This window comes from Callospermophilus lateralis, chromosome 2 (genome assembly GCF_048772815.1).
Source record: "Callospermophilus lateralis isolate mCalLat2 chromosome 2, mCalLat2.hap1, whole genome shotgun sequence".
Lineage (NCBI taxonomy): Eukaryota > Metazoa > Chordata > Mammalia > Rodentia > Sciuridae > Callospermophilus > Callospermophilus lateralis.
Window position 1 is genome coordinate 157,012,353 of NC_135306.1, and position 13,532 is coordinate 157,025,884.

The 13,532-nt window shown below is 35.9% G+C and overlaps 1 protein-coding gene across 14 annotated transcripts in view; it reads left to right on the forward strand.

The window, feature by feature from the left end:
- The window catches only part of Ppfibp2 (PPFIB scaffold protein 2), a 148,655-nt gene that overhangs the window by 35,656 nt on the left and 99,467 nt on the right, over positions 1-13,532 (forward strand). For all 14 annotated transcript variants that reach the window (XM_076846806.2, XM_076846811.2, XM_076846803.2 and 11 more), the window contains one exon: positions 78-177. In XM_076846806.2, the coding sequence (XP_076702921.1) occupies positions 114-177 (64 nt within the window). In that variant the 5' untranslated portion in view covers positions 78-113. The remainder of the gene's footprint in view (positions 1-77; positions 178-13,532) is intronic.

Below are 13,532 nucleotides of genomic sequence, written 5' to 3' on the forward strand. Positions count from 1 at the left end.
TTAAAGAATTTTGTGGTCTTAAGTATGTAAGGTAGAACTTCTGTAACTTTTTCTTTATTCTGTATTTGAATTTCCAGTAACAGGAAGAAGAGACTAAGAAGGCAAAAAGAGTCATGGCATTTGATGCTAGTCATGCCCTGGAAGCTGCCTTGGAGCAGATGGATGGGATCATTGCAGGTACACTTGGGATCCCGATGATGGATCTTTAGTTTTTCACATCTCAGAAAAGGTTTTCTTACATTTGTTTTCTTTCTTTTTTTCGCATAGAGAGAAACCCTTTGTTAGGTTTAATTTTAAATAGGTTAATGGTATGTGCCATCTCTCTTCTTTCTAATATACAAACTTGGAGAACTCTCTCATATCTCATAGGGGTCTACGATACATTGTGAGTGTACCACTGTTGGGATTATAAATGCAAGACCGCTTAGGTGCAATGAGATTGATTCTATTCTAAAATTTTCAGAGCATACCATGACTTATTAGAGTTGAGCTGAAACTCAAAATTGAGCAGACTTTGTCACCTAGTCAGTATTCACTTCTCTAGCTGTTCTCCAATGTGTTTAGAAGATAGGAGGCAGTTTTGTACTGATTCACCTAATAATAAGAAGACATATTGCTTTTTATACATCTCAAATATTTTGTCTTAATGTTTTAATTGGCCAGTAGGGGACTTTCTCTAGAAGGGAGTCGCAAAATTGTGGGTAATTCAAAAATATTGCCAGTGGACCATTCTGACTGATTAATTCCTTGAAGGGAGCAACCAGAAAGTTATATTGGTTATAACAAATTTTTTCCAAAAGGCTCAGGGTCATCTTTCTGACCTTGCATGATATAGGCCAATAGTCTTATTTGCAGACAGGGTATGCTTCTTTGGGTCTCAATTCTCCATTGTGTGAACTATGGCTGGAGGAAATTAGGAAAGAAGGTATGGGGCTGAATGTGGCTAACCCCAGGAATTGCTCAGAATACCTGACACTGCCCCTGTTTAGGCATTTGCTCTCTACATAGTGCAGAAATACATCTGACTCACAGAGGGCTCTGGATGTTGGAGCCTGGAGTGAGGGAGGTTGTCTGTGTCTCACAGCTTCATCATATTTTGGGTAGCTCTGTAACATGGTCTAGCTGTCTTCTGTCAGGCTCTTAATTTCTCTGTGAACAAATGGGCCCTTAGGAGGCCATGACTAATGTTCTGATTTTCAGAGTCTCCATAGATTAGGATGTGTTGTTCTAGGTTAGGGTATCTGATGACTTACTGAGAAGAAACCAAGAGAGTGGATTTCCTAGCCAAACTTTTAGAAAGTCTGATGGAAGCTCCCAGAGGCTCCTTTCCATGCATTGAGATAAGAGTCAGAGGATCAGACCTTCAGACTGGCTGAGGTGGTCAGAACTTCTAATCCCCTTGCTGAGGAGTGAGCCCCTGGCAGAGGGAGGTATGAGGGATGAATGAGAAGACTGTCCTTTTCCCATTGTATTGCCTTTGTTCCTCTGGCAAAGATCAGCTGACTATGTTTATATGGAACTATTTCTGAGCTCTGTAATCTATTCCACTGATATATTTGTCTTTATTTATGCCAATATCACACTGTATTGATTACAATAGGTTTATAGTTTGTTTTAAAATCAGATCATGCTTCAATTTTGTTTTTCTTCGATATTGTGTTGGCCAGCCTGGGTCTTTTTCCTTACCCTCCATAAACTCTTTAGAATCAATTTGTTGATATCCACAACGTAACTTGATGAGGTTTGATTGAAATCACATTGAATCTATAGATCATGTTGGGAAGAACTGATATCTTGACCATATGGAATTATGGAGGAATGAATAAGACACTTCCTAAAGAAGGCGGCCTTTTGTGGCATTGGTGCCTCTTCCTGCCTCCTAATTTATCCATGCAGCCATTCCTAAAGTAAGGTAGCCTCTGGCAAACCCCTGTATTTCTCTGAGAGAGGATTTTTTAACTGGATCATGAAGGCCTTATCTTGGCCCAGGATCTTTAACTGAAAATCTGGGAAGGTTGTGGAGGAAGGGGCGTTAGGTATAGGTTGTATGGAACCTCCTCCCATTTCCTTGCTCCTCCATCTTGGATTCCATTTGGATGGGCTCCCTGGACTTCTCTGTCTAGAACAGGTGTGAGAGCTTTATAGAGAGAAAATCTAAGATATTCCAAGGCATTCTTTAGAGATTGGTTCTTTGCAGATTGGTAGGGAAGAATACTGGTGGGTAGACTACAGGTATTGGTTCTGATCCTAGCCACACTTTTAGAAAGTCTGATTTGGAAGCTCCCTGAGGCACCTTTCCCTAAGTTGAGATAAGAGATAAGAGCCAGAGGATCAGACCTTCAGACTGGCTAATAATAATAGTTTGTGCCTCAGTTTCCTCATATTTAAATGGGAATAATAATAGTACCCGAATTACGGGGTTGTTTGTTAACCCATGTAAGGTGCTTAGAAAGTGCCTGGCATATAGTAAGCACCATAAAGTGTTAGCTCTTGATATGCTGATGAAAGACAGGAAATCTTTATCATGTTGAGTTTTCCTTCTCTAAGGATACAGTAGGCTTCTCATATATTAAAGCCCTTATGTCTCCCATCTGCATTTTGTGGTTTTCATTGTATGAGGCTTGCATATTACCACTGTACTTGCTCAGGGCCTACAAGATTGATATATAGTTTTCTGAAATATAAATTAAATATTTCTGAAAATATAAATTAAATCACATATCTCCCCTCTCCAAAACTCTTATTGGCTCCCATCTCAGGATAATATCTAAAATCCTTACCATGGGCGGCAACATCATAATGTGATTTGGCCTTTGCTGTCTTTATGGCTATATCTCTTCCACTTCCTCCTGACTTATCTCATTTTAGTCGCCTGCACTGCCTGTCTCAGGGCCCTGGTGCTTGCTTTCCTTTCTAGAAAGCTGTCCTCCAAATCCACTCAGATTCCTGCTGAAATGTCACTATATGAGAAGGTCTTCCCTGACTAATACAGCATCTCACTTCACTCTCTGACCTCATAATCTGTTTATATGTTTTTGTATTATTATCATCACCTTATCTATTACATTCATGTTGGTCTCTTTGTTTATTGTCTGCCCCCTACACCAGATTTAAAAATTTAAATTTACAAATTTAAATTCTATGAGGTCAGAAGATCTGCCATTATCTCTCCAGTGCTTTGATTGTCTGTAGCACACATAGCTATCTAATACACATTTGTCACATGTTTATTTTATTTACTTTTGTGAATAGGATGTCCTTTTCATTGGTTAGGAGTTCAATATTGGTTTCTGTATCTATCTGTATCTATTTGGCTGTATAGTGAACTTTGTTCTTTTCTCAATTTGTGCCTTCCTTTGGATAATTCTTGTGGAATATCAAATCACCATTTTTGAAGACTCAGTAGTTGGTAGGTCCTGTGAACAATATCCTGTGTTGTAATTAGCCTACGCAGACATTTGACAGATAATTAAATTTTGAAGTTATTATTGTCTGGAGAGCCTGCCATCTATACTCTTCTTGATGAAAGGAACTATAATTATTAGATGCCTTTATTGATGACATTTTTTCTCAAGGTTATTCATATACCATTCTCATTTTCAAGATGGTTGGGCCGTCTGGGCCAAAAATAAGGAACTTTGTTGGTTCTTAATGTAGTCCACGGAGTGGGTTTGCAACTGTTCGGGTTTGCATCCCAGCTCAACCACTTGTTACTGACTGTGAGATCTTTAACAAATTATTTAATTCTTCTGGACCTCAGTTTCCTTATGGATAAAATAGTAGTAATAATAGTAGCTATTTTATATTATTGTAAGGATTAACATAATGCAAATAAGGCACTTAAAATAGTATCTGATACTTAGTAAGTGCTCATTTGGTCTAAGTTATTACATGTTTTATTGATATTGGTATTAATATTATTTTTATCACCTTATGGTATAATATAACATGGTATGTTTTTACACAGTGCTGGTAATTGGCAGTACTAAAATTTGCATTCAGGTTCCTTTCATTCCTGGGTTGGTTTTATGTTGATATTTGGGGCTGTCTATAGGAGAAAAGAGTTAACAAAGAGGAGGATGCTGTCATGTTCTTGGTCATAATCTCTTTAGCTTGAGTAGTTTTTGTTCTTATTACACATTTTCCTTCCAAACAAGAGTCCCATTACTCAAAAGGTGGCACTGCTGGAATGAAGATTGAAACCCTGCCACATATTATGATATCACAGATTCTGTAGAAGTGATATTTTTATGTGAAGATTTAAATCTTCCTCATATTAATTTGAGGTTCAATGACATCAGGCAATGCTACTACCACTACCACTACCAAAGTACAGTTGCTTTTGCATCTGGTGAGTACCCAAGTACCCAAGGACTGTATTCTCTCATGTTTTGAAAAGGCAATTCACTTATTTCCATAGAAGAAATTTTTGTGGGCTTCCTGTACTACCCCCCAATAGTAGCTATTTATAGAGAAAAAAAACAACAACAAAGACTTTCACTAAAATGGATATAATTTCTTCAATAATAATTATTAATGATCATAATACTACATAATAAGGAATTTCCCTTTATAATTAATTTATATTATAATAGGTTACTATTCATTTTCTAAAACTCTTTTCAATAGTACATTTTGAGCATGTGAGATCAATATTTATGTAGTTAACTTTTGATGCAAAAAGTCTATCCCCTCCCCCAATTAACAGAAAAACAATGCAGATGATTATCACTCCTATGAACAATTGGGCCACTCATACTCTAAAAGTAGTCCTAATGGCAAATATGCCCCTCCAAAGGCACAGTGTGATGACTCTCCTTTCAAGGTGACCAGTGATTTGGGATATGTGAAGAATAGAAATCAGTTCTTGTAAATTCCAGAAGAAATGTCTTGTAAGCATAAGTAGGAGTATTCAATGACAGTCCTTGTAAACTTGAATTCTTGAATTCTGAGTGAGTGTATGTTAGGCGTGACTAATCAGAAGGTTGGAAAGAAATGACTATTAAAACCCCAAGGACCACTGTCAATAATGATTTCTTTCTAATGTAAAAGACCATTGTTAATAGCTTCCCATATAATGCTAACTTTGATCTAATCTTTCTCCTCATTAGTCCTGTGATTCTGTCTGCAAATAACAGAATAATTGAATTACACTGTTGAAAGTCGATATTGAACTATATATTGCTTAATTACATCCCTCTGGATGGCACAGAGCATCTGTCACAAACGTTAATTTATATAGGCCTTAATTTGTGAACTAACAGGTTTAATGGCTACTCTATCAGACTACTCCTGGCATAGAACCAGAGAGCCACATGATCAGGGCAGAGGGCCACTTATTTCTCTTTGCTGTGGAAGGAGGTTACTCATACAGCTCTTTTTATTTTTTTGTTTTATCCATATATTTTTTTTAGTCTTTATTGAAGAGGAATATTTAAAAGGAATCTGTTTAATGACAGTTAAAAAAGTTGCCCTGTTGGGCCTTTCTGCCAACCCTGATTAGTGTCTAGATTTATAAAAAGAAAGGATTTTTTTTTGTGTGAGTGGAATTAGAAAAAGTTCTAATCAAGATTGGGATGATTCACCTTGGCCCACAAATGATGTCAGTTGTGTTGTTAATGGCTGATTGGTGAGTCCCTGCTCTGAACAGTCCTTCATCTTGTCCATCATTTCTCTTAGGAGGATCAACATAGAACAGTCATCAGTAATGTTTGTGGAATGTGCACTTGCCCGTTTCCATTCAGAATTTAGTTTGAGGGAGCTCTGCCATGACTGTTCAGAAGAGGGTTGAAGTGGAGTTTATAGGTGTGTAGGGGACTGAGAGGTCAAAGACTGAAAGAGGGCAGAATGACACACTGTTCAGCACCCCAAATGCTATTCTCTCCTTTGTTGGCAGAGTCCACCTGCACACTTCCCACTCTTTGATACAAGTGTGCCCTCATTTTCTGTTGTCTGAGAGAGTCTGGATAAGACTAGAATTATTTGTTCCTTAAATACTTGTTATAGTTGTAGGTATAGGAACTGACCTAGGGCTGGGGTTGTGGCTCAGCAGTAGAGCACTCGCCTAGCATGTGTGAAGCCCTGGATTCGATCCTCAGCACCACATAAAAATAAATAACATGAAGGTATTGTATCCAACTACAACTAAAAAAATAAATATAAAACAAACAAACAAAATCCAAAAAAACCCATATGGACCTACTATTTCTTGTTGGAAAGTTTTCTTTTTTCATGGTTGTAGATAGTAAAGTTTTAATTTCTTCTTAATTGATTCTTAGCAAGTTGTATTTTTCTAGGAATATGTTCATTTTACTGAGGTTTAAATTTGTTAGAAAAAAGCTGGTCATTACATTTTATCTAAGATCTACTAAACTTGTTGTATGTCTATTTTTATTCTTTTTTTGGTACTAAGGATTGAACCAAGAGGCACATTTACCACTGAGCCACATCCCTAGCTCTTTTTATTTTTTCATTTTATCCATATATTTTTTATTAGTGCATTGGTGCATAAATTATGGGCTTTGTTGTTACATATTTATATGTTCCAATATCACTCCCCAGCACTTCCCCCATCTCTCCCTACCTCCACCCCTTGAACCCTTTTCTCTACTGATCTACCTTTGATATTTAGGAGATTCACCCCACCTTTCTTTTCCTTTTTTGAGGGGCAAAGATTTGTTCCTAAGGTGTAGGCTCTCTATTTGCCACCATTTGACCCAGCTATCCCTCTCCAGTCTATACCCAAGGGACTTAAAAACAACATACTACAGGGACACAGCCACATCAATGTTTATAGCAGCACAGTTCACAATAGCTAAACTGTGGAGCCAACCTAGATGCCCTTGAACAGATGAATGGATAAAAAAAAAAAAAGTGGCATATATACACAGTGGAATATTACTTAGCAATAAAAGAGAATAAAATCATAGCATTTGCAGGTAAATGGATGGAGTTAGAGAAGATAATGCTAAGTGAAGTCAGCCAATCCCCCAAAACCAAATGCCGAATGTTTTCTCTGTTATAAGGAGGCTGATTCTTACTGGGATAGGGAGAGGGAGCATGGAAGGAATAGACAACTCTAGATAGGGCAGAAGGGTTGGAGGGGAAGGGAGGGGGAATGGGATTATAAATGATGATGTAATGTGATGATCATTATTATCCAAAGTACATGTATGAAGACACGAATTGGTGTCTTTGTATACAACCAGAGATATGTGTAATAAGAATTTTAATGCATTCTGCTGTCTTATATAAATAAAAAAAACACATTTCCATGGTAAAGGCATAAATGCATTCATGATGGCACAGCCTTTATGGCCTAGTTACCTCTTAAAAGTCTCATATTTCAATATTGTTATGTGGGGATTAAGTTTCCAACACATGAACTTTGGAGGGCACATTAAATTCATAGCAACTACCAGGTGCAGTGGCACATCCTGTAATCCCATCATCTTGGGAGCCTGAGGCAAGAGGATCACGAATTCAAAGCCAGCCTCAGTAAAAGCAAGGAGCTAAGTAACTCAGTGAGACCCCATCTCTAAATAAAATACAAAATAGAGCTGGGAATGTGGCTAAGTGGTTGAGTGCCCCTGATTCAATCCCCAGTACCCATCCCCCCCGCCACAAAATCGTAGCAACCACCTAATTGCTCTTGATTTTGGGGGGAACTTCTTATAAGGCCTGGTATGTGGTCAGTTTTGAAAAAATTCTTTATATGTGCTTTAATAAAATGTGCTCTTTAGTGGGGCATTTTTCTCCACATGTCCTGCATTATATATGTCAGTTCATTTTTATCTTCCGTTTGGATCTGCTGGATCTATCATTTCCCAAGAGAGATGATTAGGATATGCTATCTTTTTTATATACTGTGGGATTTGACTTTGTTGATATTTTTTTAGGATTTATATATTTAAGTTCATCAGTGAGACAGCCTGTGATCTTTTGTAGTACTCAGGATAGTTAAATGGTACAATTTGGGGGAGGGGCAGACCATTCTCAATCTGATCTGAAGGTTGTTTTGATAGGCTCATCTCATAAAGTAAGCTGGAAGGCAAGCCCTCTTTTTCTATACTAAACAAAAGAGTTTGTTGGATTAGAATTATTCAGATTTTGAATGTTTGATAGAATGCCTGGTACTTTCTCTGTTAAAAAAATTTAAAACTATTCTATTGTTTCCTTCTTTCTTTTGGTATTGTGGATTGAAACCAGGGGTGCTTTACCAGTGAGCTATATTCTCAGTCCTTTTTATTTTTTATTTTGAGGGTCTCACCAAGTTGCCCAGACTGGCCTTGGACTTGCAATCCTCATGCCTCAGTCTGCCAAGTCACTGAGATTACAGGCATGTACCACTGTACCTGGCAAGATCATATCTTTAGAGAATAATATTTTCTTCCTTTTTAATAATACCTGATTCCTAAAGATTGTTTTAATTCCCATCACTGACCCATAATTACATAATTTTTGTTTGGATTCTAGTATAGTCTTAATTTATATTCCCTAAATTATTGGATTTTTAAAAGTTAACTTCCATTTGGTTTAACCAACAATTTTAATAACTTCTCCGATCATAGTTGGTTCTTTCGTCCCATTCCTTTTGCTTTATGGCATCTCCTTCTTCCTTTGAAATCTTTTCAGTGTAGCTTATCAGTAATAAATTATATTAATCATTCTCTGAAATATGTCCTTAAATGTTTTTAATCTTGAATTGTACCTTAACTTGTATAGGCTAGTAGGTTGGTAGCCACTTGTAGTTATTATTTTATGGTCATTGGGATTTGTTGCTAGTGAACAGTCTGTTGACAATCTAACTGGGTCTTTCTTCTGCTTCTGGTTGCTGTGAAGTTTCTTGAATTCTTCAGTTTCTCCACATTGTTTCTAGGGTGGCTTCATTTTGATGTATCCTTTTTGGGACTCATTGTGTGCCTTTAAACTAAGAGATCTCAAATTTTCCATTCTGAAAAATCCATAGCCATTTTCTCCTTCTCTGTAGCCTCTGTGTCATCCTCTGTATTCTTCTGGAATTCCTGAAGAATTCTGTTGGATAATTAATGTCTTACTGTCTCTCATGTCTCCTATCCCTGCTTCCTACTTTCTACTTGCATCTCTCTCTGCAGGTCTACCATTCTCTCCAGTAACTCTCTCTGCTATTTAACCTATCCACTTAATATATAATTTAATTGGCTACATTTTTAATTTTGGTTTGTATTTGGTTCTTTTCAAAATTTCCACATTCTTTTCTCATGCTTCCCTTTTTTTTTTATCACTAAGGTTTCTGTTTCTTTTTTTCCCCTTTAATTATGTAAAACATCATATAGGTCCCAAAACACTCCCAAATAGACATATATGTACTCATAATATTAACGTATTGATTTAGTTACATGTATAAACTTTATCTCTAACAAATTATTTGTCATTATGAGAGTTGTTTTAAAAATAATCATAGTATTTTAGAGCTGTTGTAGAGCATTTGGGGATGGTGACAAAATGTGGATTCATATTTGTAGATCTGAGTGGCACCTTAGATTATGTATTTCCAACAAGCAGTTGTACAAGATATATGCCTTCCATAAGTGAAGTAAACAAAGTGATGCTACAAAAACAGAGAGTCCTAAAATGTCAGTAGTTTGAAACACACCTTGCAACTACTTCTTGCACACATTACAAGAACTTCAGATCTATGGAAAGTTCTGGTTCGTGTCATCTTTATTCTGGGACATGGGCAGACTCAATCTTCACCATTGCTAGAGGCCAGGAACTTGGGAATTGTACACTGGCTCTTAGACTTTCTCCCAGAAGTGACATGTTTCTTCTATTTATTGGCTAAAGAAATCATATGGCTATGAGTAACTTCAAGGGGCATAGCTATGAGCTCAAATGGAGGAAAACCAAAATGTATATCTGTATAATCCTAGGGTTACCACATACATACTTCTGTGCTTTTGAAAGTGATAATTAAAGGGCTTTCAATAAAATTATATGCTTGTATTTTATGTGGTCCTATTCTAAAATAATTACTAAATCTATAATAAATTTTGTATTTTTTGTGCCTTAAAATAAAAATTCTCAGGTGACTCTATAAGCATCAAAAATTAACATTGATTGAGGTGATCTGCTAGTATAATGGTTTCAATTTAGGCTTCATTTTAGAATCATCTGGGAATTTTTTAATTACCCAGGTCACTGTCTTTAGACTAAATAAATTAATGTCACTGGAGGTGGGACCCAGGCATCTGTAGTTTGTGAAAACTCCCTAGGTAATTTCAATATGCATTCATTGTTGAAAACCTTGTGTTAATCTGTCTTCTTTAAATTGCTTTGCTTTTCAAAATAATAGAATGGCTCAGAGAGAAAGTTTTTAGGATTTGAATGTAGATTGAATCACCCTTTTCTGAGCAATAATTTTGGGGAAAATAACTTTGCCTTATAAGCAGACATAACCAATATTAATCTATTGTCTTGTTTATATTGTTCTGTTAATCCCAGGATTAGGACCCACATTTTATTTGCTGTATGTGGTTACCCAGTTTTGACTTATCTCCCCAGTGGTTGTAAACTTTCATAGGAGCCAGTTGTCTGCAGGGAATGTGAATGGAGAGTGCATTTGACACTTTCTGGGAGATTCTGCTTTTGTTAATGCTGACCCTTAGGTTTTCCACCATTCTGGACCATTGTGTGTGTGGGTCGCACTTTGAGATTACTGCTCTCAATTGGGCCACTAAAGCCCCACACTCCAACATTAATGGATCTTTGGCCCTGGGATACTTTAAAGTCAGCTTGAACTTATTTCACCATTGAGTTTGTTATTTGTTTTTAGCAACCAAGGTTTTTATTTTTTCTCAAGCTTGGACTCTATAGTAGAAAAAAAAATGTTATCTTTTTCTTTTCTAGTTTTTCTATTTGTTCATTGTGAGTAAAGGAGACTCCTGGTGGTTGGGTATGCTCTGTTGCCAGAATTTCCTACTTCAGCAGTGCCTGCTTTCTTTCAATAGATCATGTGGCCTGCTTGGCCTGAGATTTTCTAAAATGATTGTTTAAACACAAGTTATTTAAACATTCACCTATTCAGAGGCATTTCTCCCCAACTTTTTCACAATTAAGACACTGCTCAGATTATTCTTTTTATATTATTCTTTGACAACATGTCTGATTGTGTTTCCTTAGGTTAGATTTCTAAAATTGGAATTACTAAATCAAAAGGTATGAATATTTTTACTGTTTCTTGCCATATTGCTTTTTAGAAAGATTGGGCCAATTTTTTGTGTGTATTAATAGGATATGAGGATACCCTTCTTACTGTATGCTCATCAACATTGATCATTATATTTTCTTTTTATTAAAATTTTATTTGTTCCTTTTAGTTATACATGACTTTAGAGTCTATTTTGACATATTTGCACAAACATGGAGTATATCTTATTCTAATCAGGATGATCATTATATTTTCAACTTTAATAATTTCTTTTTTTTAATTTTATTTTTTTATTAGTTACACATGACAGTACAATGATCTTGACAATTCATACATTTGTCAACTTTAATAATTTCATAAGTGAAAAACAGAATTTAATTTTACAAGTCCTATTTACTAGTAAGAAAACTAGTAAATATTTTCTTTGCATATTATAATTTTCTCTTTGTGTTGTTGTTATTCCAGAGTTGCTTACATAAAACCTTATAACTATTTTGTATGAGAGAGGTGGAGTGGGCATTTTCTTATTGATATTTAAGGTCTCTTTTTACATGAAGAATATGTTGATTTTTTTTTGTTATAATTGTTAAAAGTAGAATTTTCAGGGGCTGGGGATGTGGCTCAAGCAGTAGCATGCTCGCCTGGCATGTGTGCTGCCCGGGTTCGATCCTCAGCACCACATACAAACAAAGATGTTGTGTCCGCCAAAGACTAAAAAAAAAATGAATGTTGAAATTCTCTCTCCCTCTCTCACTCTCTCTTAAAAAAAAAATGTCATTAAAAAAAAAAAAAAGTAGAATTTTCAGGTTATAATTTGTCTTCGCTTTGATTTTGTTTTTAATGTTCCAGTAGTTAATTTTATGTAGTCAAATGTAATATTCTATTATGTTTTACTTAATTACTGCTTTTTCTATAAAATCTTTCTCTAATCCAATTTAGATCTATATTCTTTTTTGTATTTTAATTTTTATAGATAGTTCTTATTTAGATTTTATTTTTGTGTATATAAAGATCTTTTGGGGACTGGAGGATATAGCTCAGCACTATAGTGCTTGCCTAGCATGTGTAAGGCCCTGGGTTAGATCCCCAGCACCTCAAAAAGAAAAAAAAAAGTCTTATTTTTCACTAAGAATAATCTTAGCAACATATTTTAGTATTTTACATGGGCAAGTTCTCCTTGATTATGATTTTTGAAATGTTTTAAACTATTTTTATTGCTTATTTTACTGTGTGACAAATTGCTCTAAAACATAGCATCTTAAAATAACAGAACGGGGCTGGGATTGTGGCTCAGCCGTAGAGTGCTCGCCTAGCACAGGTAGGACCCAGGTTCGTTCCTCAGTACCACATAAAAATAAAAGGCATTGTGTTGTGTCCATCTACACCTAAAAAATAAATATTTAAATAAATAAATAAATAAATAAATAAATAAATAAAATAACAGAACCTTTATTACCTTTCAGTTTCTGTGGCCCAGGAATGCCGGAGTAGCTTAGTAGGTAGTTCTGGCTTAAGGTCTTTCATGAAGTTATAGTTAAGACATTGGCCAGGGCTACAGTCATCTGGAGGCTTGAAAGAAGCTGGAGAACTGGCATCCAGGACTGTTCACTCACAAGGCTATTGGTACAAGGACTCAGTTCCAAGAGGGTTGTTAGTAGGTGGTCATTGTTCCTCCACTCATGGACTTTTCCATAGGAATGACTGAGTGTCCTTTAAACTGGCAGCAGGCTTCCCCCAGAGCAAGTGAACCTAGAGAGAGAACAAGGCAGAAGTTACTATGTCTTTTATAACGTAGCCTTTGAAATGATATTTCTTTTCTTCTGAACTTCACTGATCACAGAGAGAAACATATATGTGGAGCAAACTACATGAAGTGTTTGGGCCTTTTGAAAACTTGTTATCACACTTTTTTCCTAGGAAAGAATCTTAGAATTGTTATATCTCCCATTGAATAGATTCCTTTTTATTCAGTATAATCTTCTCATTTACATCCCCATTCCCTTAGAAGTCTATTCTTTCCTTAGTTTTCAGTCCTATGATCATACCTGATTCTTAGATTTAAAATCAAGTGAATCTTATCATCTAAGGCTTTGCTTTTACTGTCATTACAACTAGCTTAGGGACAAACTATCACTTAAATATCATTTTTTTATTTTTCTCACCCAGCATTTATTGGCTGTTGATTTTGATAAAATATTAAAAGAAACGTAAATTGCAAAAATGAATCTTTTATGCATAACACATATGTCTATAAAAATAGACAGCACAAATATACTCATACACATGTACACATAGTATCTGAATAACAGAAAGGAGTTCCAAGGCTTTAGGGCCCAAGAGTTTT